The sequence below is a fragment of the Cydia splendana genome, chromosome 20, assembly GCF_910591565.1.
Source record: "Cydia splendana chromosome 20, ilCydSple1.2, whole genome shotgun sequence".
Taxonomy (NCBI): Eukaryota; Metazoa; Arthropoda; class Insecta; order Lepidoptera; family Tortricidae; genus Cydia; species Cydia splendana.
The window spans coordinates 14315009-14339238 of NC_085979.1; the positions used below are offsets into that span (position 1 = coordinate 14315009).

The window sequence follows — 24230 nt, forward strand, 5'->3', positions numbered from 1 at the left end:
GGGTTAATTTTCTTTGTATCATTCAATTATTTCGAGGCAATATGGCCAGTAACAAAGATGGTTAGTCAAGACATAACTACGTCTCTATTAAAATTAGTCGGGAACTAATCTAAATTCAAATAGGAAGTTAAGTCGTCCCTTTTCACCGTATCTGCTAGTTGGAGACAAATGATACAATAGTATATCATATATCATATATAAATACTAAGCTAGCAAAATAATCCCTGATTTCAACAACATCACATCACCCGTTTAGACAAAACGTGCCTGTTATATATGCGGATATTATATTTTCGGATTAAAAGCCAAAACAAACTTCACCCAACTGCCATATATAGGTGCTGCCCACGGCATGAGCTCAGCCTGTGGGTGGACGATAAATGGAGGCTTTATCGAGACTTTAATTGCATGGCGTAAATAATTAGAAGGCTAGGTTTTTACAATTACTTCATGTGTGGGATTTTGCATAGTTTGGCACTTAAAATCTATCTGGTTTTGCTTGGTTGCAGACAAAGATAAATTTGTGTGTAGCTATTTTCCAGTAACCAAGTATCATACCCTAATATTGTGCCTATATTAATGTAGATGTTTTTTAACGAGATAAACAAAAGCGATGCATGGTTTAGAACTTGTACTAGTACCATCATAGACAAACCTGTCGGACCAATTCTCAACCCTATTGCGATCACACAATGTCGCCACATGGTCGCTCCAGAACGTTTTCATATGTAATATCCAAGAAGATATATTAGACGGAAGACTGAAGATTCGGCAGGTGAGTAATTTTTAGTGCAACGAATGCATTATCCGTGCGACCTTCACACTGCCACATTTCATAACAATGTGCTCGGAATTGCGCACCATTTTACACCGCTAGGTAATAAACAAGTCACTTTTATTGTACATATAATATGATTGTTGTAAGAGCACAGGTTGGAGGTCCAGTTCCTACTATTTGTTACCAGTATAATAGTTAAGCATAGTCAATGTTTAGCCATAATGTTAAAAGGTTGGAACGATTAATTATGTAGGTCTTATAAAAATGCATGTAACGTGCAAACAAAGTAAAAAACTTCTTAAATAATTTCTATAGGCTTATGAATGAATGAATGAATGAAATATTTATTTCGAACATGTAGTCCATATATAGGGTTAGGTATAACAATAACTTATATCTATAGTCACTAACTAATAACTTATAGTCTATCTTAACAAGAAGACTATTTTTTTTTAAGTTACATCTGTTTATTATAGATACATAGGATTTCATACGACTAAGTAGAATAAGTATGACAGACCTCTTAATGGAAGTATGAAAAGCACGTAAAAACGAAATGTCGTTAAGGCGCCTATCTTGGCATTAGCCGGTCTTCCTCGAGGCCAGCCTAATGACATAATGTGGTGACATCACTGTCGTGAATTATACGTAAACACGCGAAGTGATGCTCGCCCGTGGAATCGTGGTGGTTAAATATTTTAAATAATTATAATAGGCGTGTCAGCAATTTAGAGAATATATCGCGTACATACTAATTTAAACTTCGTTTCGGTTAGCTTATTACTCAATTCCTCAGAATTTAACGAACTTTCATGACAGTTTATAACGTTAAAGTCAATATTAGGCAAAGAGTCGTGAAGTGATGGACTTATTTACCGCAATTGAAATGTAATCTTTTTGATTTATATTGCAGTTTTGCAGTTCGGATCGCGTGCTCATAATATTTCCGTTTCCTATTTATTTAAATGACCTTGAAAGTGGACGTTAAACGTGACACACAACACAACCGCAGTGTCAGAGCGGTCATATTTATAAAACAATAACTCGATAAATCACTTAAATTTTAATTTATGCAATTGGCATTGCAATAAAACGTAGCGCTTTGTAGTCTTTCAACATAAACGTTGTGTGAAATATGTCAGAGTAAGATAAGATTCATTTATCCTAAATCCAAACCAAGGAGGAGTATTTCTAAATCTAGTTAAGGTCCTAAAAATTTAAAAGTTTTCGAAAATTCCGGTATAGGTTACGTATTGTATTTAAAATTATTTGGATGCTGATACGCAATAATGTGTCAACCCACATTCATTTTTAGGGTTCCGTACCCAAAGGGTAAAACGGGACCCTATTACTAAGACTTCGCTGTCCGTCCGTCCGTCCGTCTGTCACCAGGCTGTATCTCACGAACCGTGATAGCTAGACAGTTGAAATTTTCACAGATGATGTATTTCTGTTGCCGCTATAACAACAAATACTAAAAACAGAATAAAATAAAGATTTAAATGGGGCTCCCATACAACAAACGTGATTTTTGACCAAAGTTAAGCAACGTCGGGAGTGGTCAGTACTTGGATGGGTGACCGTTTTTTTTGCTTTTTTTTTCGTTTTTTTTTTTGCATTATGGTACGGAACCCTTCGTGCGCGAGTCCGACTCGCACTTGCCCGGTTTTTCAATAAGATGTCAACTCAAAATATTGACGCTTAAAGTTGACATTTTATTACAAAATGGATGTGGGATGACTCATTTTTGCTAAACACCATCCATTTATTGCGAAGCATATACAAGTTTCAAACAGTAGTAGTAGTAGTAGTAACAGAATTTACGAAAATAAACAAAATGCATTCACAACTGGTTGACACATTGACGAGTAGCATTTTCCATTTAGAAGCCGAATATATGGCATCACATAGGTACTCGTCGATGCCTCATCCAAGCAAACATAAAAACACTTACCAATGTGACAATGTCTCCAGGGTTGGCGGCGGCGATCCTCCTCAATCTTTCATATAGCATATCCAACAGTCTCTGATGCTTCGCGTTCAGGTCATCCAGTTCTCTTGCCACGTTCTCGGCGCCGCTCAGCTCCGGCACGGGCTTGTTCCTGCTGCGGTGTCTCTCGGCCTGCTCGAGCTCGGCCTGCCGCTTGACCTGTTTCATGTCGAGCGAGGGGTGCACCTCGTCGCAGAGCCATTCGGCGTAACGCTGGCATCTCGATGAGTGGATCTAAGTCGAGTTAGGATCGAAGCATGTTATAGGTTAGTTAGTTGATTGCTCTTTTTTGTGCAGTAATGCTTTTCTTATAATTTCTGTTGATGTATGTAGCAATTATAAAATTGAAATACCTGTTTTAGAGATTTTAGAGAAAGAGCAATCAGCTGCTTTGTTATAATTAAGCATTAAATATTAGAAAATTGATTCTCGAGACATTCATTTCACCATTCATACAATACCTACTTTGGGAATGATTTATATATGTTTGGTAAGAGTCATACATACTTCACGCAAAATTATTATTCCTTGCAAACATCACACTTCCATAATATAGATTAATAGAGCTAATTTGTTCAGTTTCAAGGTATCCCAGGAGAGAATCATGCTGGGAGACAGTCAAAGCTTTAACTTATCTTTTAAAGCGTGCAACACCGAAACACTTTACTTTTCATACCCATTTTTCGTGCATTAACACCCCAAGAAATCACCAAAGCGAGAAAAAAGAAACAATATTTTTTTTACAAAATTTATAGCAACACTACACTGATAAACTCAAACAATGCATGCAAAGGTAGTCATTAGAGATCAATGACCTCAATTCAAACGACAAGACAAATATAACTTGACCTCTTCTTCATAGCACTTTTAATGTAAAATAAGATCTTACTAAAATGGGTATGTACAAAATTTGAATCACAAATGTATGCTCAAGATGGTGCGTAACATAATTGTTTGCTAATTCTATTTCGCTTTAGTCACAATGCGATTTCAGATGAGCAGTAATATATTGCTGGTTCCATCATATTTTCATCCACACGTCACACATACATGTTAATGTTAGTAAGTTGCACACACTTTAGTCACAAAAGGCGTGGATATTATTTTATAAGCGCAAAAGCACCACTAGAGTGATCACATGCGTCACAATTTTAAATCTACGTCTGTGAAGGTAGATTGAAAATTAAAAATTCACTCCAGGGGTATGTACGGCCAAAGCGGACGTGCGTCTAAAAGTAAAGGTGCGACGATTCATAGACAATAGAACCTAGACGAAGAGACCCAAAAAAACAAAGAAGACAAGACGACTAAGCGAAAACGAGGAATGAGGAAAGGTGATGAAATGCTGAACTATTTCATATCTTCCATCCAACGACAATCATAAACAACCCTCATTCAATAGACATGAGGCATATTTAACTCCATAAAATAATTGTAACAAAATCTGACGAATTGAAATTGTCAAATTTTCTTATTAAAAACAAAATAACTTACAAAAACAAATGAATTCCTGAGTATAGATCGTCAGTTATTTTGTTTTTGAAAACATTATGTTGACTCGAAAAACAAGTTTCAAATTTCGAACCAGTCCGCAGACAGGTCACAGATTAAGTAAATTATGTGGTGTGTTTTAGTGTTCTGTGATTTACCTTCGCCTCTCTTATGAATCTGCCACCGTCAACGTTAACCTTCTCTATCTTTGGCGTTCGCTCCACAACACTGGTCAGTAGATTCTGTAATATAAACCACAAGACACCCAGAAATGAATATTAATTAGTAAATAAGGTGCACACGTGCAATAATCGACCTTATTTCGTGACGGATAAATTATAGTTTAGGTTTATAGGTTGAACAACATGCAAATTTATCGAGAATTTTATTTATAATATAACCAATAATATCTAGTCAATATGAAATTAGTAGGTATAGTGTATCTTTGATTTCTTTGAAGTTAATATATTTGTACATGCAATGACTTTAAATTAGGACCTGTAAGTGGTAATCCACATTCAGCCCACGTCTCCAGTTTGTCAGTAATCACATGCTTTTTAGTTATAACTGGTTTAATTTAATATTTATGACCAACTTGAAGACGAGAAAGAAAGGACTCGAGACCTAACAAGTCGATATCTGAAGTCGAAATTCATCTGAGACAATTAAATCTGAAAATATTAAACTGCCAACAACAATTAAAATGTTGCTATAGTTAAGTATTATGACGAATACGCTGTGAATTCGCATTAAATACGCAAAAGAGCAGCAACACACTTCATTGACTATTCGTGAATCTAATTGGGTTGCAAATGTTTAGTTCACGAATGTTTAGTTAACCGTGTCGACAATGTTATGTTACCACGCCAATCGATCGTTCAACGTTCGACGCATCGATAGATGTTGAAGTTTGTCGACATTTCATGGTGTAAAGCTCGGTTTTCCTAGTATAGCGGTGCCGTCATATAGCGGCCGTCTCCATACAAAATAATACGGCTAAATATGGATGTCGTAGTATATTGTATGGAGACAGCCGCTATATGACGGCACCGCTATCCTAGGAAACCAGAGCATAAGTATAGGTACACGTTTGTCAAGAAACGGTTGCATAGATATTGCGAATTCCAGTGCAGGTAGTTGTTGGCAGAGGACTCACCCTGGTGGGCTCGAACTGTTCCTTGGGGCGCACCTCGATGGGCGGCTGCGCCTGCAGCTTGCCGAACGAGTCGTCAATCCATTCGGCCTCTTTGTCGAGCCCGGCGTTGTAGTTGCGCAGGAGCTGGTAGGCGGCTTCGCAGCTTCGAAGGCTGCAATGGAAGAATTATCTTGTCGTTTATGCTGTTTGTAAGTGTAATTAAGTTCTTGGATAACCAAAAAGATCAAATGAATTGTAAAATACAGATGTAGTGCATAATTATTTTCCTTCGTATTTTCACGGAAACGTACGAACGTATCTTCCTGTTTCAGTCAGTCTCGGTACAAAAAATATTGAGAAAATATGAAGGAAAACAATTATGCACTACATATGTAGGTACCTATCCTAAGGTAAGATAAACCATTATAGGAAGACGACTATTCGACAAATGATAACTAAGCTTGTGGTAAGTTAAACGGTTACTAACAGTCAACTGCACAAAGACCAAATTAAAAACATATCTGGCAACAACCAACAGTTGGAAATGTCACCTTTCCTATGATGAAGTTCATGTGTCTTTAATACAGTCACATGTAAGTGACATTTAGTTCCTTCGAGCCTTTTTGGGCTTATACATATACCTACACTTTTAAAGCAACATGCTTAAAGCCATTTTAGACTTTATCACCTTGAATTAAGGTCTATAAATTAGTAATATACGTCTCGTATGGTACTGACCGTTCAGCCAGCTGCTGGCACACGTTGTTCCACCGGGTGTTGAGCTGCGCGACCTCCTTGTCGAGCCGCTCGAGGTCGAGGTGCTTGCCGGCGCGCGGCAGCGAGGCGTGCGGCAGCGCGGCGCGCGAGCTCTCCACCAGGCGGCGGCAGTTCTCCGCGTCGTCGTTCATCGCCTCCACCTGGATCTGCTGCTTGCTCACCGCCACCTGCATGCGGAGCAGGTCTTCGTGCATCTGGGGGAAGAGTACCAAGATTCTATTAATATCAAATCTACAACGTTCGAGTTTAAAGATTCCAGAAAGGCACTGACTACGATATCGGACGTAAACAGACGTTAACGCTCCGTAGCGTATCGTAGTCATCTCTTCCTATCACTCTTCCATATTAGTGCGACAGAGACAATTGCGTTTAGCTACGGAGCGTAAACGATTGGCACGTAGGCTACGCACCCAGATATGTTTAAGTCAATTTAGTGTATCACTTGGACTTTGGAGCCAAAACAAAAAGTACTAAGTGTCGTTAATTGTACAGTAAGCAGCAGAAGTTCCTAAGCAGGTGAGGTGTTGAACATGATCTGCACACACACCCTTTTGATACTTCATCAATTAAAGTGCGTTTCAATAATTTTGAACACCCGACCCGCTTGCCTACTTCTGCTGAACGTACTCATTTGAATTTGAAAGTGTTTAGGACTTGTTTACTTACATCCTTCAGCAGTTCGATGTCGTTGGGTAAGTCGTTGAACTGCGCGAGCTTGATTTCGAATTCGGTGATGCTCTGGTGGTTCTCTTCCATACTGTTTACCACGATTTCTACGTACTTCAGCCTGTAAACATAACATAAGAAATTAAGAATATAGATAGGTTGTATTTAGTTATTGTTCGAGTTCAAATATAGCTTTCGCAGTAATATGGGAATCAATTAACGGAGACACTTTATCAGAAAAAATCGATTAGAAAATATGTATTAGGATATAACTTGTGTGGTGTCGAGGTCCAGAAATCACTTGAAATCTTTATTAACATGTTACGTAGGTTTCTTATTTAAAACCTACGCAGTTGAGATAATTAGTTATATTTAGCTCATATGTTTGATATGCTTCGTTGACATACATACAACATTTTATTGAAATATTGGCGACAATTAATTTGAAGGAAAAAGTGCTGGAAGTGGTGTTATCCTCAATATAACCATATTACGTTAACGCACTTGTCCATTAAGAAAGATAAAGATTTTAAAGTGGGGAAAACTACGAAGTACTATATGGTATCTTTTTTTAATTCATAAAGTTTTTGCACTGTTAATGAAAGAATTAGTAAAATATGTCACCCACCTTTCGACGAACAGTTGGCTCTTGGACTGCATGTCGTTCCACTTGCCCATGACCTTGTCGAGGTTCTTCTTCATGGCTGGTGTCTTTAGGGCAATGCCTGAAAACAAACAAGCGTGAGAAAATTGCTTGTGAAGAGCGTGTTTTACTGTTGGTTCGAGGGTTAAAAAGTTAGACTGGAAATCTTGCATCTTTGGCCCGCACTCGAGTTCCGTGCGGAAGCGGAAAAGTGAGGCCGAGTTTATACTCGTAACAGTAAATTCACACTACAAGACGAGTTGATTGAAACTTGGGAAGGCCAAGCGTACTTAGGGCCACTTGCACCATCCCACTAACCCGGGGTTAACCCGTTACACCGTTAATTCAGTGTCAAATTGTACTGGTAACCATGGTAACTTCAGGTTTAATCGGTTAACCCCGGGTAAGTGAATGATGCATGAGGCCCTTATTTAATTACACAAACGGATCTACCGCGATATAATTTCATTGTTAATTTCGTTGTCATGAAATTATATCGCGGTAGACCCGGTTGTGTAATTAAATATGTGTACAAAACGCGAGAGTTTAAAGTGTTATAAGAGGCCCTTAGTCGTTAACTGACTTGCCTCGATCTCTAATTTTAAAAGTTCGAAAGAAGTGTGCGCAGACGGGCTACTAAAGGAGGTATGCTGTGATAGGAAAGGTTCAGAGACAGTCAGTTGGTTTACAAGGCAGGTTCAAGGCAGTAATGTCTCGTGGCTTACCTCTGAAGGTGGCCTGCACCTCCTCGACGTGGCTGGTGAGCGCGTGCACGGAGCTCTCCCAGTCCTTGTGCTGCAGCACGAGGTGCTCGAGCGAGTCCAGGTCGCGCGGGATGTGGCTCGCGATGCGCTCGTGCAGCTGTCGCTCCAGCACCTCGAGCCGCTCCAGCAGCGAGGATGATTGTTCGGTGAAGATGCGCGCGGCATTCTTGCTCTCCTCTGGAAACGTGAACGATTGTTTATTGCTTTATTAAGCGAGATTTAAACATGAAAATGAAAAATGTAGCCATTAAATACCACTTATAACTTATCAGCCGGCCAGCTTCATTGCGCACCATGCAATCGCATTTTCAAACAAGTTCGGCTTCGCAAGTCATATTAGAGAATTCCATGTTCCTAATAAAAACATTTGGAGGAACCGCTATCGTCGGACACGGCGAGGAGGACTATATATATAACCTACAGTTAAAGATGTATAAAACCTGATTTAGACATTAATGATTATCACTATAAATCTTTTTACTGCTGAACCAATTGATTCTGTGGCACATTTTTGTCAGTTACAAACTATATCTACCTACATAAGAATATGGACACATACGATGTCCTAAATTCCTATTACCTAGTTACACAACGAATACTTCAAACAAAACTAGTCAGATAATGACCTAATGACACTATATTTCAACCTACAATATCAAAACAATACACTATGACAACTGTATAAATCACCTGATAGCATATAGTCACACCACGTGCGTTCAAAACTCCTCGCCCTAAACACTGTCACAACTCTCTGAAACATTTAAACCGTGTGTAAGCGATCGAGACCAGTGAGCGGGTGAATTCTGGACGTATGACAAATTGCCGCCCAACATCAGGATCATTTTATACTTGGCCTAAGAGGTGGAGGTCAAACTCACTTAGTTGTTTATTTATTTACCAATGTTAGAAATATTTTATGCTCATTCGCATATAATGAGTTAAGAACATTTTGTTTTTAACGTTGTACGTAACTATAAAAATATAGAGCTAGAGCAATGATATACTACAGTCGATCAATTTAATTGCTATTTTAACTGACGGCTGACTTGGGGTTTGGTTTCGATAGCCTTATTCAATGTTAAATTATGCTATGCATAAACATAACAATAACTATTACTAAAGTTTTGCATCATACTGATACGACAACACCGCTTTTACCCGTGTTTGCAATTTTTAATTGCCAAAAATTAACAAACCGAATCAGTCGGCTCCAAAATTGTCTTTGTACAGTAAAGTGTAAAAATATGGGTTCACTCACCACTCAAAGTCCCATAGCTCTTATATCAGCGAATTAAGAACTATGGGACATATTTTTGACTAAGTTGTATGCACCCGTATTTTTACACTTGACTGTACACAGGAAATGTTTTGGACATGCGGTCACCTAAGTGCCGATCGCCGCCCGACACCTAAAATTGCCCTTGCAATTGAGCAATGACAACCGTGATGTCACTCTCGTGTAGGCGCTCTCTTATTCTCAAGGAGTCGTTATCATTAATAAAGTACGTCTGTACTTTGGTTTGGTTGTTTTTTTTTAGGACGAGAAGCCAAATTAGACTGGAAACACAAGCTATCAGTGGCGATTTTTCCAAGGATCACTGTTGCTTTGAAATAAAATAAGGTTTGATGTTTTTACTGACAAATATCGCCGATAGATACATCATAATAACAATAACAGTTCTTGAGTTTTTAAACTGTCAAGACAGCAATACTTTTGATATACCTATTTACTTTTGGTAAAAGTAAGAAATTAAAAGCATGTGTCGATATTGAAAACACAAGTGACAAGCCAATGGGTTATGGCTACAGTGTTTCAGGAGATACTAACTCAACATCGTATAGAGAATATTGACATACGTTTTTCATACAAGTTAGAAGCCTAGGTCAATAAGGTGTACGATAACGTCTTCGTAACTACTGCCATTTGTCACGATTGCATTTATAGATCCATTCGAACGATTGTGTTACTTGTTGACTATATATAACGGTGATGGCACTTCACAAGAAGCGGGCCACAATAACATGACCTGAGGCAGTTGAAAACACGCTGAAGGTCATATCAGGCGTTGGTGTAATTGCATTATTTAAATTGTTGTCAAATTTTAGTTGGTACCTCGGTCTCGTCTCCACGTTACTGACATTTGCAGTTTTTTAGCCTGTTACGAATAGGTTTGACAGTCAGGTATGTGTTGTTTGTGTTTACCACGAATATAAACCATAATGTAACTGATAGCACTGTAGGCAGGCCTTGATTTTTTTTAGTACTGGATTTTCAAAAATTAGTCGTAAGACATTAAAAAAAGCTACTGATCAAATGCTGACAAGATCGATTTCGTATTAAATTATTAAGGAAGGCACTCCTTATTCACTACGGTCCAGACTAGCTAGAGGCATATTTTTTCTTGAAAACAGGCAGTTAGTGCCATGGTCTAATAAAACATGGTCTTCCATTCCCAGAGTGACACGGGCCTACGTCACAATAACATTGCCACTTTATTTCAACATAACATGTTACATAACATTATACCTATGGTTAATAAGTTAAAATATTTCTTTATAATTTTATAATTTTCATTTATATGTATTTTAGCTTAAATTTTACAATAACACGTCATTTTTAATTACTCGTTAGCAATATCTTCCGATTCACGAAAGAAATTTCAGACTTTCGGGTAATTCTGTTTATACTACTGGCAACACAGGATAGCGCTGTGCACATTTGACAATTCGGATCTAGATAACTTCATGCCCTGACCGTCATCCTTGTCGAACGCGTGTTAATTGTTATTTCCTTCTCGCTCAGTGTCAGCAGTCGCAGTGTTTTCCAAACTTTTCACGCCGTAAGCTTGGTAATTAATGTGTAACTGTGAATTAGTTTTTCAAACGTTTGTCTTGTATAGATAAATAAAGTTTAATTTAATACATTAGATTTGTTTTATTTTACTATGTTTCTACATGAATAACTTAAAATTAATGCCGTTAAAATAATTTTCACCGTTGGTTAAAATTCTCCCACATTTCAAAGTTTGAGAACCTGTAAACAGCATGATGACGTAGGCGCGTGTCAGTTAGGTCATACGCGAATCTCGGAATGGAGTACCAGGCGGAGTATATTATTATACCATGGTTAGTGCAAATGAGTTCTATAATTAGATAAATATCAAAGCTCGGTTGGTTGACAGCTCGTGCCAGAATAAACACTTTATGAATACCTTACCTGTGATCTTTATAATTAATTAGTGTGATTATAAACTCTATTATTGGAGTGAGTCGTTTACCCCCGGCAGAACTGAACAGGTATGTATTAGGGTGACAGGCTGTTTGTGCATAAGAATTAAGGTTCCGTAACACAGGGTTTTCCGGGCGGGGCGTGAGCGTCTTATATGTAAAAGCGGCGCGCCACGCTAAACAAAAATTATAATCTCAGTAAGTACTTAATTTCATGTGGTATGTGATGTTATATTATCTTAAGCACGAGCACAGTTTAAATTTTTTTACACGATAAAACATTAACATTCGAAAAGTAAACGTAATAATTATAAAACTAAGGAGAAATTTTAGCACATATTGAGCAAAAACTTTGAGACAGTTGTAGCCCTAATATTAGAATTATTCTGGAATATTTACCATCTTTTCCTCTCGAGAAAATTCGCTTTATCTTCTTCATTTTTGATGTCCTCTATTGCCTACACAATATGGCACAAAATGTCGTATTCATAACTTTTGTTGATAAACAAAATTCGAAATGATGTGTAAATTACTAAAACAATGCAATTTAAATTTACTCCTGCGAAATGTATTATTAACACAGATCAAAACAGAGCGTGCAGTAGCCTAACTCACACTACTTTTAACCAATAAAAGGGCGTAATTTAAAGCAATGAACGGCACTTGTTTGGAAAGGAGAACGCGTCCAGCGTCACTCGGACTCGTCCCCGTAGTACGGACTAATTGCGGCTGGCTCCCGTAGGACGGTTACGCTACTGTCGTTTGAGAGTTTATGACCTCAACATTAACGGCTACACGCGCAAAGTTTGATACTTGTAAGAGAGGATTTGTGGTCTTCTAAAATGGGTAAAATATGTCAAATTTCCAAATCAGAACAATGCAATGTAATATATGTACGTGTCAGTCGCTCACTGCATTGCTCTGCCTCTAATGCAGCATTTAGTTACTAAATAAAATGGTTATAGTTATTAATTATGTACTGTCAAGCACGCGCTCTACCCTATGTCAGAGAGAAAATTCTTCTTTTCATCTAAGTCAATTCTGGTCTCATAAAGGCGCCCGTATCCCGCTCATTCTACGAGTATTCAGATATTGAGTTAACTGATCATCTACAGGGCAAGTTACGCAAGTATCAAGACCGACTAAAAGTAAAGCGTTAAGGTGCATCCACCCACACTGTAATTACCTAATTACGCTATCAGTCCGTCACTCGCCATCGCACGCGACAGTCCCGCCCATACGGACAACTTTGCTGCAAGGCCGGACATTCTAGTTAATAGCCTAGACTTTATTTGACAGATCAATAATAAACTACTGAGAACCGAATTGATTTTAAGAACCGTTTAAAAAAAAGGTTGAGTTTACTGATGGATGAATTTTAGATTAGTATTTTTTGACAAAAGTATACTTTTGAATTAGTAGACGTAAAGTACAGTTTATATATTAGTGGTAATTTTATCAAAAGATACCTAAGTTTGATTATGTTAAATGTTGCCAATAAAATGCTGTAGATAATCGCAAACCTATGCACTTCACAAACATCATATCATAGCAATCCTATATTATTAAAGTATTAGACTAACTAGAGGAAGTTAAAATATTATTAAACACTATAATTTTCGGTCATAAAAACCCAAGATCTCTTCAACAGTTGTGCCCTAAATATGGTAAGAAAACAAACCAATTGTCCTACAATTATTTAATTGGTGTGCGTCTTGGTAACAGAGTAAAATTGATTAATTGCATCTCGGTTTCAATTCAATTATCTCCCGACGACTCGGGATATTTATTGCTATTGTCAATGTGAAATTATCGCTAGAACGACTTTCTTCAATGAATTGCTTTGATTAATCGAATCAGTACATGCTATAAATGCGAATGAATAAGTGCTTTAGACTTGAAAGGTTAAATAAATCAAATAGCAATCATGAAAGCATAAGATAATCAACTAGGTTTGTTGACACCACAGACAAAACATCCTCCAGACTGAGCATAGTCGCGCTACCCCCTCTGCCACGCATACGGTAAATTTACTCCATGTTCGAGTCGAAAGTGTCTTTGTGTGACGTCCGTGAACTCGTTCGTCGTTTGAACAGACCAATCACGGCACGGGATCTCGCTAACTTCGTCCCGGGCACCTCCGCATTTTTGGCAGCATCGGTTGCATGAAATAATTGCTCTAAACTCCGTCTAGAGGATTCCTAGTCTATGGTTGACACATTTCATCAAATTCTTACGTCAAAAATCTTGTCACGTTGTAATAGTAGGGTTACTGTAGCTAGCTGTTCATATATCACAGGTCTCCAAATTTTTGGGTCTAAGGGTCACGACTAGGCCTCTGTTATATTGTACGCAGTCGAATGCTGACAGTGATCCTGCGGCGCTCCTCTACAAGGCGGAGTTGGCATTCGTTGGTGGTTTTAGACGGTAGTCCTAATACTGGTTAGTCCGTCATCGCTCCTGGTTCCCCCGGGCCAGGTGGCATGCGTAAACGCATTTCCCCAACGTTAAGGCCTCTGTTATATTCTTGCATGTCTGACAGCACGGAATATGGTTGTTTACGTGGGTCGTATTGGCAGGCTCGCTCGCCGGATCCAGCCCACAGGCCGTAGTTTCTCTATCCATGGACTTAATCACCTACCTTTAGCCCATGGCCCGAACTGTCACATAAAGTGTCATTCTATGGAACTTGCTAACTATGTAAACCATAGTCAGTAGTAAATTCATCATTCAGAGACAATTTCAATATGGCAGTTTGTTTACATAGTTAGCAAGTTTTATAGAATGACACTTTAGGCTAGCTGTTTGTTTATCACGTACCTTCGGCCCTGGCTCGTCGCTCGAACTCGTCGAACAGACGGTTGACGTCGTCGATCTCGCGGCGCAGGCGGCGCAGCTGCGGGTCGGCGGGGTCGCCCTCGCCCAGCAGCTTCTCGGCGTCCTCGTTCAGCGCGCGCCGGATCGCTTGCCTCTGTTCCGCGCCCATGGCCACAAACTGTCGGACAAACGTGTACATTACTATTTAGAAACAGGAACTAACAGAAATATTATCAACGGACCAATCGTAGACCTTATTTTTAACAAGCTTTTATTAGGTAGACCTGTATGTAACTAACTATGTAATGGAATCTAAGGTAACTAATTCAACCATCTTCCAAGGATCGTAGCGTCATAAAAATTGGCAGCTGTATGTAGTTCTGATGACAATACAATAAAATGGTACTGTCGAACTGATCTGATGATGGAGACAGGAGGTGGCCATAGGTACTCTCGACCTGTATGTAACTAACTATGTAATGGAATCTAAGGTAACTAATTCAACCATCTTCCAAGGATCGTAGCGTCATAAAAATTGGCAGCTGTATGTAGTTCTGATGACAATACAATAAAATGGTACTGTCGAACTGATCTGATGATGGAGACAGGAGGTGGCCATAGGTACTCTCGACCTGTATGTAACTAACTATGTAATGGAATCTAAGGTAACTAATTTAACCATCTTCCAAGGATTGTAGCGTCATAAAAATTGGCAGCTGTATGTTGTTCTGATGACAATACAATAATATGGTACTGTCGAACTGATCTGATGATGGAGACAGGAGGTGGCCATAGGAACTCTGTGATGAAACAACGCAGCCTAATTGTGTTAGGGGTTTTTAGAATTGTCTCGATGAGTATTAGTTGTCTTAAAGCAAAGCTTGTACCAAAAATGAAATTTTTGACAAAAACTTATTTAGCAGTTATGTTAACGTATTGACATTTAGCAGCTGCTACGTCGAATTATAGATGTTTCGACCAGCTATGCACAGTTCTACCATATATTTTATTCCACTGTATCAACACGGTTCTTAAAAATAATCTTCATGTTGTGTGTCAAACAAAAAATGGCCAATTAAGTCCCAGTGTAAAACTAGAAAGTTTATATGTCCATTCCACTCTGTTTAAAAATAGTCATAAAATGCAGCTTCAAACTTATTAGAAAAAAAGTGAGGCTTATCCTTTTGCAATGCCAATAACACTTATCTATTTACACATTTACAAAATGTGTAAATGACATTAAATTAAACACATTTACAAACTACTTAGATTGTCTTAACAATCTTACCTGCGGGAAGTCCCATCCCTTGACCACCTTGATGGTGGCGAAGATCATGTTCTGTCGCATGCGCAGTTGCTTGCGCTGCCACAGCTGGATCACCTGTGTCCACAACCACCACATTAACAACACTGTACTGCTGTACAACATGTATACAGTATACATAACTTTAGTTGATCACGAGTAAAAGGGAAATAGGAAATAAAACGGTCAAGTGCACTTGAATGGCTAAAAGCGACTGATGTTATTGTTAAGTTTGTACATATGGATTAAATTGATTGTTTACATTTAATTTAATTAATATTATTTATAAAATGAGTCGTTGTGCTTTCATAGTTTTTATTGACAGTAATGTAGAGTTCAATATGCAATTAACATTAATATTTGTTTTCGTAGATAATTAACAATAAGATTAGCGGTAATGATTTGTAAACAAAGGATATATTTAGGAGTTTCTAATATGAATTTCTTATTCATTCATATGAGGTAAAATTTGTGTAGACACATATAATTCTAATTGCTGTTTCCAATGTATTATTAAGTTTATCGTAACAAGTTATTGCGTTTATCGTGTGATGAAGATTATTTAAATCATATAAATATTTGTTTATAACTTGGTATTTATGTGTGTAGGAGGGAACTAACTACGTTAGCTACTTCAATTAGCTACACAAGCAACACATATGACAGTATTTGCAGAAATTTTCAATGTATAGCTTTACTAAGCGATAACAAACCCTGAATTACTCAGCGTAACCCTGAAGTCCACGTGGGTAACCAGAGGAATGTTGGAGGAGGGTACCGACTGTACAGTTGTCATATGAGTCTCTCTATACTCAAGCCGAGGGAATGGGAAGGTACAAAAGCGCGAGGAAAACTTTCGTAAAATCTTCGAAATGTCGACTAGCAAGTTACCCTATCGTAGGCGTTCCTGAGCCGTTGGGCGGCCTCGGCGGCGAGCGCGCAGGGCGGCGGCAGCGCCACCACGGCGCCCGGCAGCTGCACCTCCGTGCCCGCGCCGCCCAGCCGCACCAGCCAGCGCGACCGCCCCGAGTTGTCCACCACCGTCACGGCCGACCCCTTCTCGATCGCGATCTGACGGAGAACATCATCATCGTTAGCATACACGTAATACATCGACATTAAAATATTGTACGATCTGTACGTACTGTGTGTACAGTCGGAGCGAGTTAATGCTGCGTAGAATTTAATAAGTCAAAGTGTGGAATGTTATTAAAACCGTAATTTTTTTATGAAATTTTACACTTTCACTTTTTGTTCTGTCAAAGTCGGTGCAAAGTTAGAGTTAGACCAAGAAAACTCTGCAGCGATTTCGATAGCCCACGCAGTGCCAGTGTTATTTTTTATTATTATTTTCTCTTTATTCAATTAGGGTCTTAGGTTAGGGTTTTACAATGTGAGTATAAAAGTAAAATATAAAAACACTTACAAAACATAACAAAAATATATAAACACATTATAAAAAACCTAACCTAGGGTGCCGCCGGCAGCGGGGCAGGGTCCAAGCTGCCGGTGGTCAGGGCCGCAGAGTGAGGAATCGACGTACTATACGCGCCGTGTCCAAAATTACCGCCTTCTGCATCTGACCCTTGATCCAACCACCCAGCGAGAGTCTCTCTAGGTGTTGGTCGAGACTCTTCGCTATGAGACCGTTCGCTGACACGACTATAGGAACAATGATTGTCGAGTCAACATCCCACATAGCGGTTATCTCGTGGGCTAAGTCTAGGTACTTGCTGGACTTGTCCTTCTCGGCCTTCACGAGATTCTCATCATGGGGGATGGTGACGTCGACGAGCACGGTCCGGCGCTGCGATCGATCTATCAGCACGATGTCAGGCTTATTGGCTACAATAGTCCTGTCAGTGATGATAGATCGATCCCAATAGAGCGTGGCACGACCATTTTCGAGAACTGGCGCAGGTGAGTACTTGTAGTACGGCACTTCGCGGTCCACAAGGCCGTATAGGAGGGCAAGCTGCTGGTGAATAATTCTGGCTACGAGGTTATGTCTGTGCAAGTACTCGCCGTTAGCAAGATGAGAACAACCGGAGATAATATGCCTGAGTGACTCTCCGGGACGGCGGCATGCCCGACAAATGTCGACCGTACCGTCCTTCAGGATATATTTCCGATAGTTGTTCGTCATCATCACTTCGTCCGCAATTGCACAGGCAAAACCCTCGGTTTCTCCGAAGAGGTCCCCGAATCGTAACCAGTTCACCGACGCGAGCAGGTCCACATCGGGTCCCGTGAGGGCCTTGTAGAACCGCCCGTGTAGCTGCTTATCCTTCCATACCGCCTTGCGGTCCTCGGTGCTTAGTACTACAGGTTTGCGCCAGTTCTCGTTCGCCAAGGAGAGCGGCGTGAGGCCCTTGTCAGCTGCCACCACATCACGATGCATCCCACACTCGTTGTTGAGGAAATAATTCCTGAGATTGTACACCTCACGGTTGTGGAGATTTTTGGCGTTTAGAAAGCCGCGACCTCCACATTTCCGTGGGATGTACAATCTCATAACAGACGAGCGTGGGTGCAACATACGGTGAGTGGTGAGCAGCTGTCGGACCCTCCGATCCAGGGCATCCAGCTCGGTCTGAGTCCACCTTAGTATGCCAAAGGAGTATGTGAGTAGAGGCATTACCCAGGCGTTGAAGGCGCGCACTTTGTTGCCTCCTGACAAAAGACTGTTGAGTACTTTTGTGAGCCGACTGAAAAAGCGCTCCTTCACCGACCGTCTAATACCTTCTTCCTCAATACCCAACGACTGTGACATGCCAAGGTATTTATAGGTTTCTGATTCAGAGATGGATCTGAAAGACATTGTCTCAGAAAGTTGTAAATTTGTTGAATTTACAACTTTCCCCCGCTGTACATGCATAACCGCACATTTATCGACACCAAACTCCATGTTGATGGCATTACTGAAGACTTCGGTAGTTTTCAGTAGCTCCACCAAGTCTTGGCTATTTGGTGCAAATAATTTGAGATCATCCATGTACAGAAGGTGAGAAATGACTTCACCCCCTCTCCGAAGCCGGCAACCTAGTTCTAAATCCTTCAGCAAGGTACTGAGAGGATTCAGAGCTAGGCAGAACCACAGAGGACTCAGACTATCACCCTGAAATATTCCTCGCTCAATCCTTATAAAATCCTGCGGGCCAGGGCTCCCATCCCCGCCTCCTGGTTGACGAAGGACTGTGGTCCATTGCCTCATACACGCGCTTAGAAAGGCTCTTAAAGCTGTATCAACTTTATACAGCTCTAAGACCCTCTCCAGCCATGAGTGAGGCACCGAATCATAGGCCTTCTTGTAGTCAATCCAGGCTATTATTATTATTCTCTTTATTTATTTTTCGTCTTAAGTTAGGTTTGTTATAATATGAATATAAAAGTAAAATATAAAAAAACACTTACAAAACAATAAAAAATACATATAAACACATTATAAAAAACCTAACCTAGGGTGCCGCCGGCAGCGGAGCTTGGCCCAAGCTGCCGGTGGTCAGGGCCGCAGAGTGAGGAACCGACGTACTATACGCGCCGTGTCCAATATTACCGCCTTCTGCATCTGACCCTTGATCCAACCACCCAGCGAGAGTCTCTCTAGGTGTTGGTCGAGACTCTTCGCTATGAGACCGTTCGCTGACACAACTATCGGAACAATGATCGTCGAGTCAACATCCCACATGGCGGTAATCTCGTGAGCTAAGTCTAGGTACTTGCTGGACTTGTCCTTCTCGGCCTTCACGAGATTCTCATCATGGGGGATGGTGACGTCGGCGAGCACGGCCCGGCGCTGCGATCGGTCTATCAGCACGATGTCAGGCTTATTGGCGACAATAGTCCTGTCAGTGATGATAGATCGATCCCAATAGAGCGTGGCACGACCATTCTCGAGAACAGGCGCAGGTAAGTACTTGTAGTACGGTACTTCGCGGTCCACAAGGCCGTATAGAAGAGCAAGTTGCTGGTGAATAATCCTGGCTACGAGATTATGTCTGTGCAAGTACTCACCGTTAGCAAGATGAGAACAACCGGAAATGATATGCCTGAGTGACTCTCCGGGACGGCGGCATGCCCGACAAATGTCGACCGTACCGTCCTTCAGGATATATTTCCGATAGTTGTTCGTCATCATCACTTCGTCCGCAATTGCACAGGCAAAACCCTCGGTTTCTCCGAAGAGGTCCCCGAATCGTAACCAGTTCACCGACGCGAGCAGGTCCACATCGGGTCCCGTGAGGGCCTTGTAGAACCGCCCGTGTAGCGCCTTACTCTCCCATGCCGCCTTGCGATCCGCAGTACTTAGTACCACAGGTTTGCGCCAGTTCTCGTTTGCCAAGGAGAGCGGCGTGAGGTTCCTGTCTACTGCCACCACATCACGATGCATCCCACACTCGTTGTTAAGGAAATAATTCCTGAGATTGTACACCTCGCGGTTGTGGAGATCCTTGGCGTTTAGGAAGCCTCGGCCTCCACACTTCCGTGGGATGTACAATCTCATAACTGACGAGCGTGGGTGTAGCATGCGATGTGTGGTGAGCAGTGACCGGACCCTCCGATCCAGGGCGTCCAGCTCGGTCTGAGTCCACCTTAGTATGCCAAAGGAGTATGTGAGAAGAGGCATTACCCAGGCGTTGAAGGCGCGCACTTTGTTGCCTCCTGACAAAAGACTGTTAAGGACTTTTGTGAGCCGACTGAAAAAGCGCTCCTTCACCGACCGTCTAATACCCTCGTCCTCAATACCCAACGACTGTGACATACCAAGGTATTTATAGGTCTCTGATTCAGAGATAGACCTGAAAGACATTGTCTCAGAAAGTTGTAAATTTGTTGAATTTACAACCTTCCCCCGCTGTACATGCATAACCGCACATTTATCGACACCAAACTCCATGTTGATGGCACTACTGAAGACTTCGGTGGTTTTCAGTAGCTCCAACAAGCCTTGGGTATTTGGTGCAAATAATTTGAGGTCATCCATGTACAGAAGGTGAGAAATAACTTCACCCTCTCTCCGAAGCCGGCAACCTAGTCCCAAATCCTTCAGCAAGGTGCTGAGGGGATTCAGAGCTAGGCAGAACCATAGCGGACTCAGACTGTCGCCCTGAAATATTCCTCGCTCAATCCTTATAAAATCCTGTGGGCCAGGTCGGTCATCCCCGCCTCCTGGTTGACGAAGGACTGTGGTCCACTGCCCCATACACGCGCTTAGGAAGGCTCTCAAAGCTGCATCAACTTTGTACAGCTCTAAGACCCTCCCCAGCCATGAATGAGGCACCGAATCATAGGCCTTCTTGTAGTCAATCCAAGCGGCTGAGAGGGCCCCCCTGGTCCGCCGGATTTGTTGGCAGATGGTCATGTCTATGAGGAGGAGCTCTTTAGTACCACGGGACCCAACCCTACATCCATTTTGAGCAGAGGCCAAAATATTGTTTGCGACAATGTGCGCGTTGATTTTTGCTCTCAAAATGGATGTAAGGAGCTTGTAGAGTGTAGGCAAGCATGTGATGGGTCTGTAGTTCTTCGCTTCCGTGGTACTACCGGACTTATAGAGCAGGAAGGTGACACCAGTTGTTAAGGAAGGTGGGAGAGAACCAAGTTCGAGGGCTTGTTGAAATTGTGCTGCTAAGTAGGAGTGCGAGCATCGGAACCATTTTAGCCAGAAGTTGTGCAATCCATCCGGCCCAGGACTTTTCCAGTTCTGGGCCGTGCGGATGGCACAACTTACGTCATCGGGGCTGATGGTGACTGCCCCCATAGGTTCAATGGACTCGCACTCACGCTCGACAACACTCATCCAACTCCCCTCGGTGTGTCCGACAGGCACCGACCAGATGCTACGCCAGAAGTCATTCATGACAGTAGCATCCGGTGGCCGCGAGTCGGATGCACGAAGGTTGGTTTCCTCCCACTTTCGGTACATCTTCCTTTGGTCACTCTGGAAAAGACGATTCTGCTGGAATCGGTCCACACGCTCTCTGTAGCGGCGAATACGGTTTGCCCATGCATAGACTTTCTGCTTTAGAAAGTCGATGCGCTCCGTAACGTTGGCCATGTAGTCGCGGGGCCTGATATCCGTCCCCACGAATGCCTGGTTTACAAAGCGCATTACTCGGGGGCGATTGTTGCCCCCCCTGAAGCAGATCAGCTTTGCGATAAGAGTCCTAAAAGAGCTGATACGTCGCTCGATCCGTATTTGCCATGCGGGGGCACCTCCGGCGGTCCTAGGTGCACGTTCAGAGTCCGGAAACTTGACTCGTGCAACACGGCACGCCGCGATGGCTCCGCAATACATGATCGCGTGCGTATCATCTAAATCTTTACTAGTCCGCAAATATGGCTCTAGTAAAGCGTTTAGGGCTCCCATTAGCGCTAGATTGTGTCTATTCATAGGCAAACGTGGTAATCGTGGCCTAGTATCGGGTGTGGAGCGGTACCGCGTAATCGCCTCGTCCAGAGTCCTCCTCAGTTGCTCATTGGTTATTATTATTATTACAGCTTTATTTATTTCAGCGAATATAACGTTTGTTTATATGTTGTTGTATTATTTGTTAATTCTTTTCACTGATCCCTATTGGGTAAAAGCCTCCTCGAGTCCCTTCCATTGTTCTCTATCTGTAGCTAATTTCATCCAATTTATTCCTGTTTTTCCAACTATTTGAACTATGTCGTCTGACCAGCGCTTCTGTGGCCTTCCTTGATGTCTTTTTCCAGGTGGTCCTGTCCATTCAGTCACAGTCTTAGGCCAGTGTTATTTATACATCATAATTTCATAGAAGTTTGACGTTTAAAATGACACTTGCACTGCGTGGGCTATCAAAATCGCTGCAGACTTTTCTCGGCCTGACTCTAGCTTATACGGATAATTTATATTAAGCCTTACATGGCGTCCCTGCCGTTACTTTACTTGACATCGTTTATTCTTAAGATGCGCCGACCGCCGTCGTCTAGAAAACGCGCAGCGATTACGCCTGTTTGCAGAAAACTAGCGCATAGTGCACTCTATCACGCAAACAATTACAATAACTACACATATCGCTGGCCCAATATTACAGAGTTCTATGTTACATTTTCAAAATAATTGAAATTCGACTTAAATTACTTAATGTCACTATAACAATGTTCAAATTTCAGCTCGATAAAAGCGAAACATAGTAACCCTGTAATATTGGGCCAGCGACATGCAGCACTCACAATGCGCGTGCGAAACATGAGTGATGCAACACAGTCATCAGGCATGGACGCATCTCTAGATCGTTCATATCTTCTAATCTAATAGAATTTTAATTTTCAATTGCTAAAGAATACAAACTCATTCTACTTACATTGGCATGTTTGTAGGCGCACACAGTCTCGGCCCTGAGCGGCCTGGTGATAGGCGCCCGTCGCTGTTTCACCGGCCTCACGGACTGGGCCTCTTCCACCAGCCGAGACACTACTCCGCCGTGGGAGTTCAGCTCTTCACGGAGCTCTTGCATGCCCTTAAGTAAGCGCTCGCCCTGATCAAGGGTGAACTCTGACTGGGAGAAGGTCGAGTTTAGAGCTTCTTCGCGTCTGTGGAGAAAAAACCTGAGTCAATAATTGTACAACATTTATTAAGGGTGGTATTCCACCTGTCCAATTTCTTGAGCCAATGTCATTGCGCCTCACTCCCTCATTAAGCAAAATGTGAGACAAAATATACATTAGACAGATGGAATACCACCCTGCGCTGGATAACAAATTGAAATGTTTATAGTTCTCTATGAGATGACAGCTACCGCTACCATATTTCATGTTGATAAATTTGTTGATTGTGCGTGACGCAACTCAAAAATATCTAGACGATCCCATGTTCGGATATCCTCACAATTTAGGAGGGATTTAAATCTTCTCGGGTCAGAGGTGCAGCGTTAGAATCGGAGTAACTTTATTTGACGTTCATAAGCGCATTGTAATATGCTTACTTAATAAACTATCTTTATTTTGGTAGAGGCCAAAAGCGCCACACGCGAGAATGTACTTCAAATACGTAATTTTGAAGTGGCCTTTATTAAAAAACCGACAATGATAAATCTTACTAGTGAAAACTCCACTTGTTACGTCCTTGTTGGTTGTGCCACGCTTATTACTAGTATACTTACTTCTGTATCCATTTCTCGGCCTCCTTGACCTCCTCGAAGAAGTTGTGGTACTGGGTGGTGTGCTTCAAGTGAGTCTCGAGACACAGCGTCAACTGCAGCACCCACGCCCATTGCGACTGCATCACCTGTTATATCAAACAGAAACGTTAAATATACTCGGTCAAACAAATCTTGTCAGTAGCAAAAGGCGGCAAATTTGAAAAAACGCGGGTTAGCAACACTGTTTTCGAATAATTCCAAAATCGCGTATCATCAATGTATTATCTGTGGAATGTCGATCGTGATTGACAGCCATCTTGTTTGTTTACACACTGAATCGTTGCTATTTCAAGACTAATTTCTGCTGACACCATTTAATATCAATATTAAATAAGATTGTGCATGAACTTAAAAGCAGAGTCAAGGTGCCTACATACTACAGGATAAGCGAAGCGTTCAAAGGGTTAATATTGTATCGCCGAAATAGAATCGTTAGACTTGTACCCCTTGGGCACTGAAGACAGGTGACT

General features: G+C 41.4%; 1 protein-coding gene across 8 annotated transcripts in view; it reads right to left on the bottom strand.

The window, feature by feature from the left end:
* The window catches only part of LOC134800529 (dystonin), a 288922-nt gene that overhangs the window by 91374 nt on the left and 173318 nt on the right, over positions 1-24230 (bottom strand). For 6 of the 8 annotated variants that reach the window (XM_063773000.1, XM_063773005.1, XM_063772999.1 and 3 more), the window contains 12 exons: positions 23722-23846; positions 22924-23152; positions 16487-16666; positions 15581-15673; positions 14296-14470; positions 8206-8421; positions 7466-7562; positions 6838-6958; positions 6133-6365; positions 5416-5566; positions 4418-4501; positions 2733-3002 (listed from right to left, as the gene is read on the bottom strand). In XM_063773000.1, the coding sequence (XP_063629070.1) occupies positions 2733-3002; positions 4418-4501; positions 5416-5566; positions 6133-6365; positions 6838-6958; positions 7466-7562; positions 8206-8421; positions 14296-14470; positions 15581-15673; positions 16487-16666; positions 22924-23152; positions 23722-23846 (1974 nt within the window). The remainder of the gene's footprint in view (positions 1-2732; positions 3003-4417; positions 4502-5415; positions 5567-6132; positions 6366-6837; positions 6959-7465; positions 7563-8205; positions 8422-14295; positions 14471-15580; positions 15674-16486; positions 16667-22923; positions 23153-23721; positions 23847-24230) is intronic. The other 2 variants (XM_063773003.1, XM_063773004.1) reach the window with 1 other exon arrangement.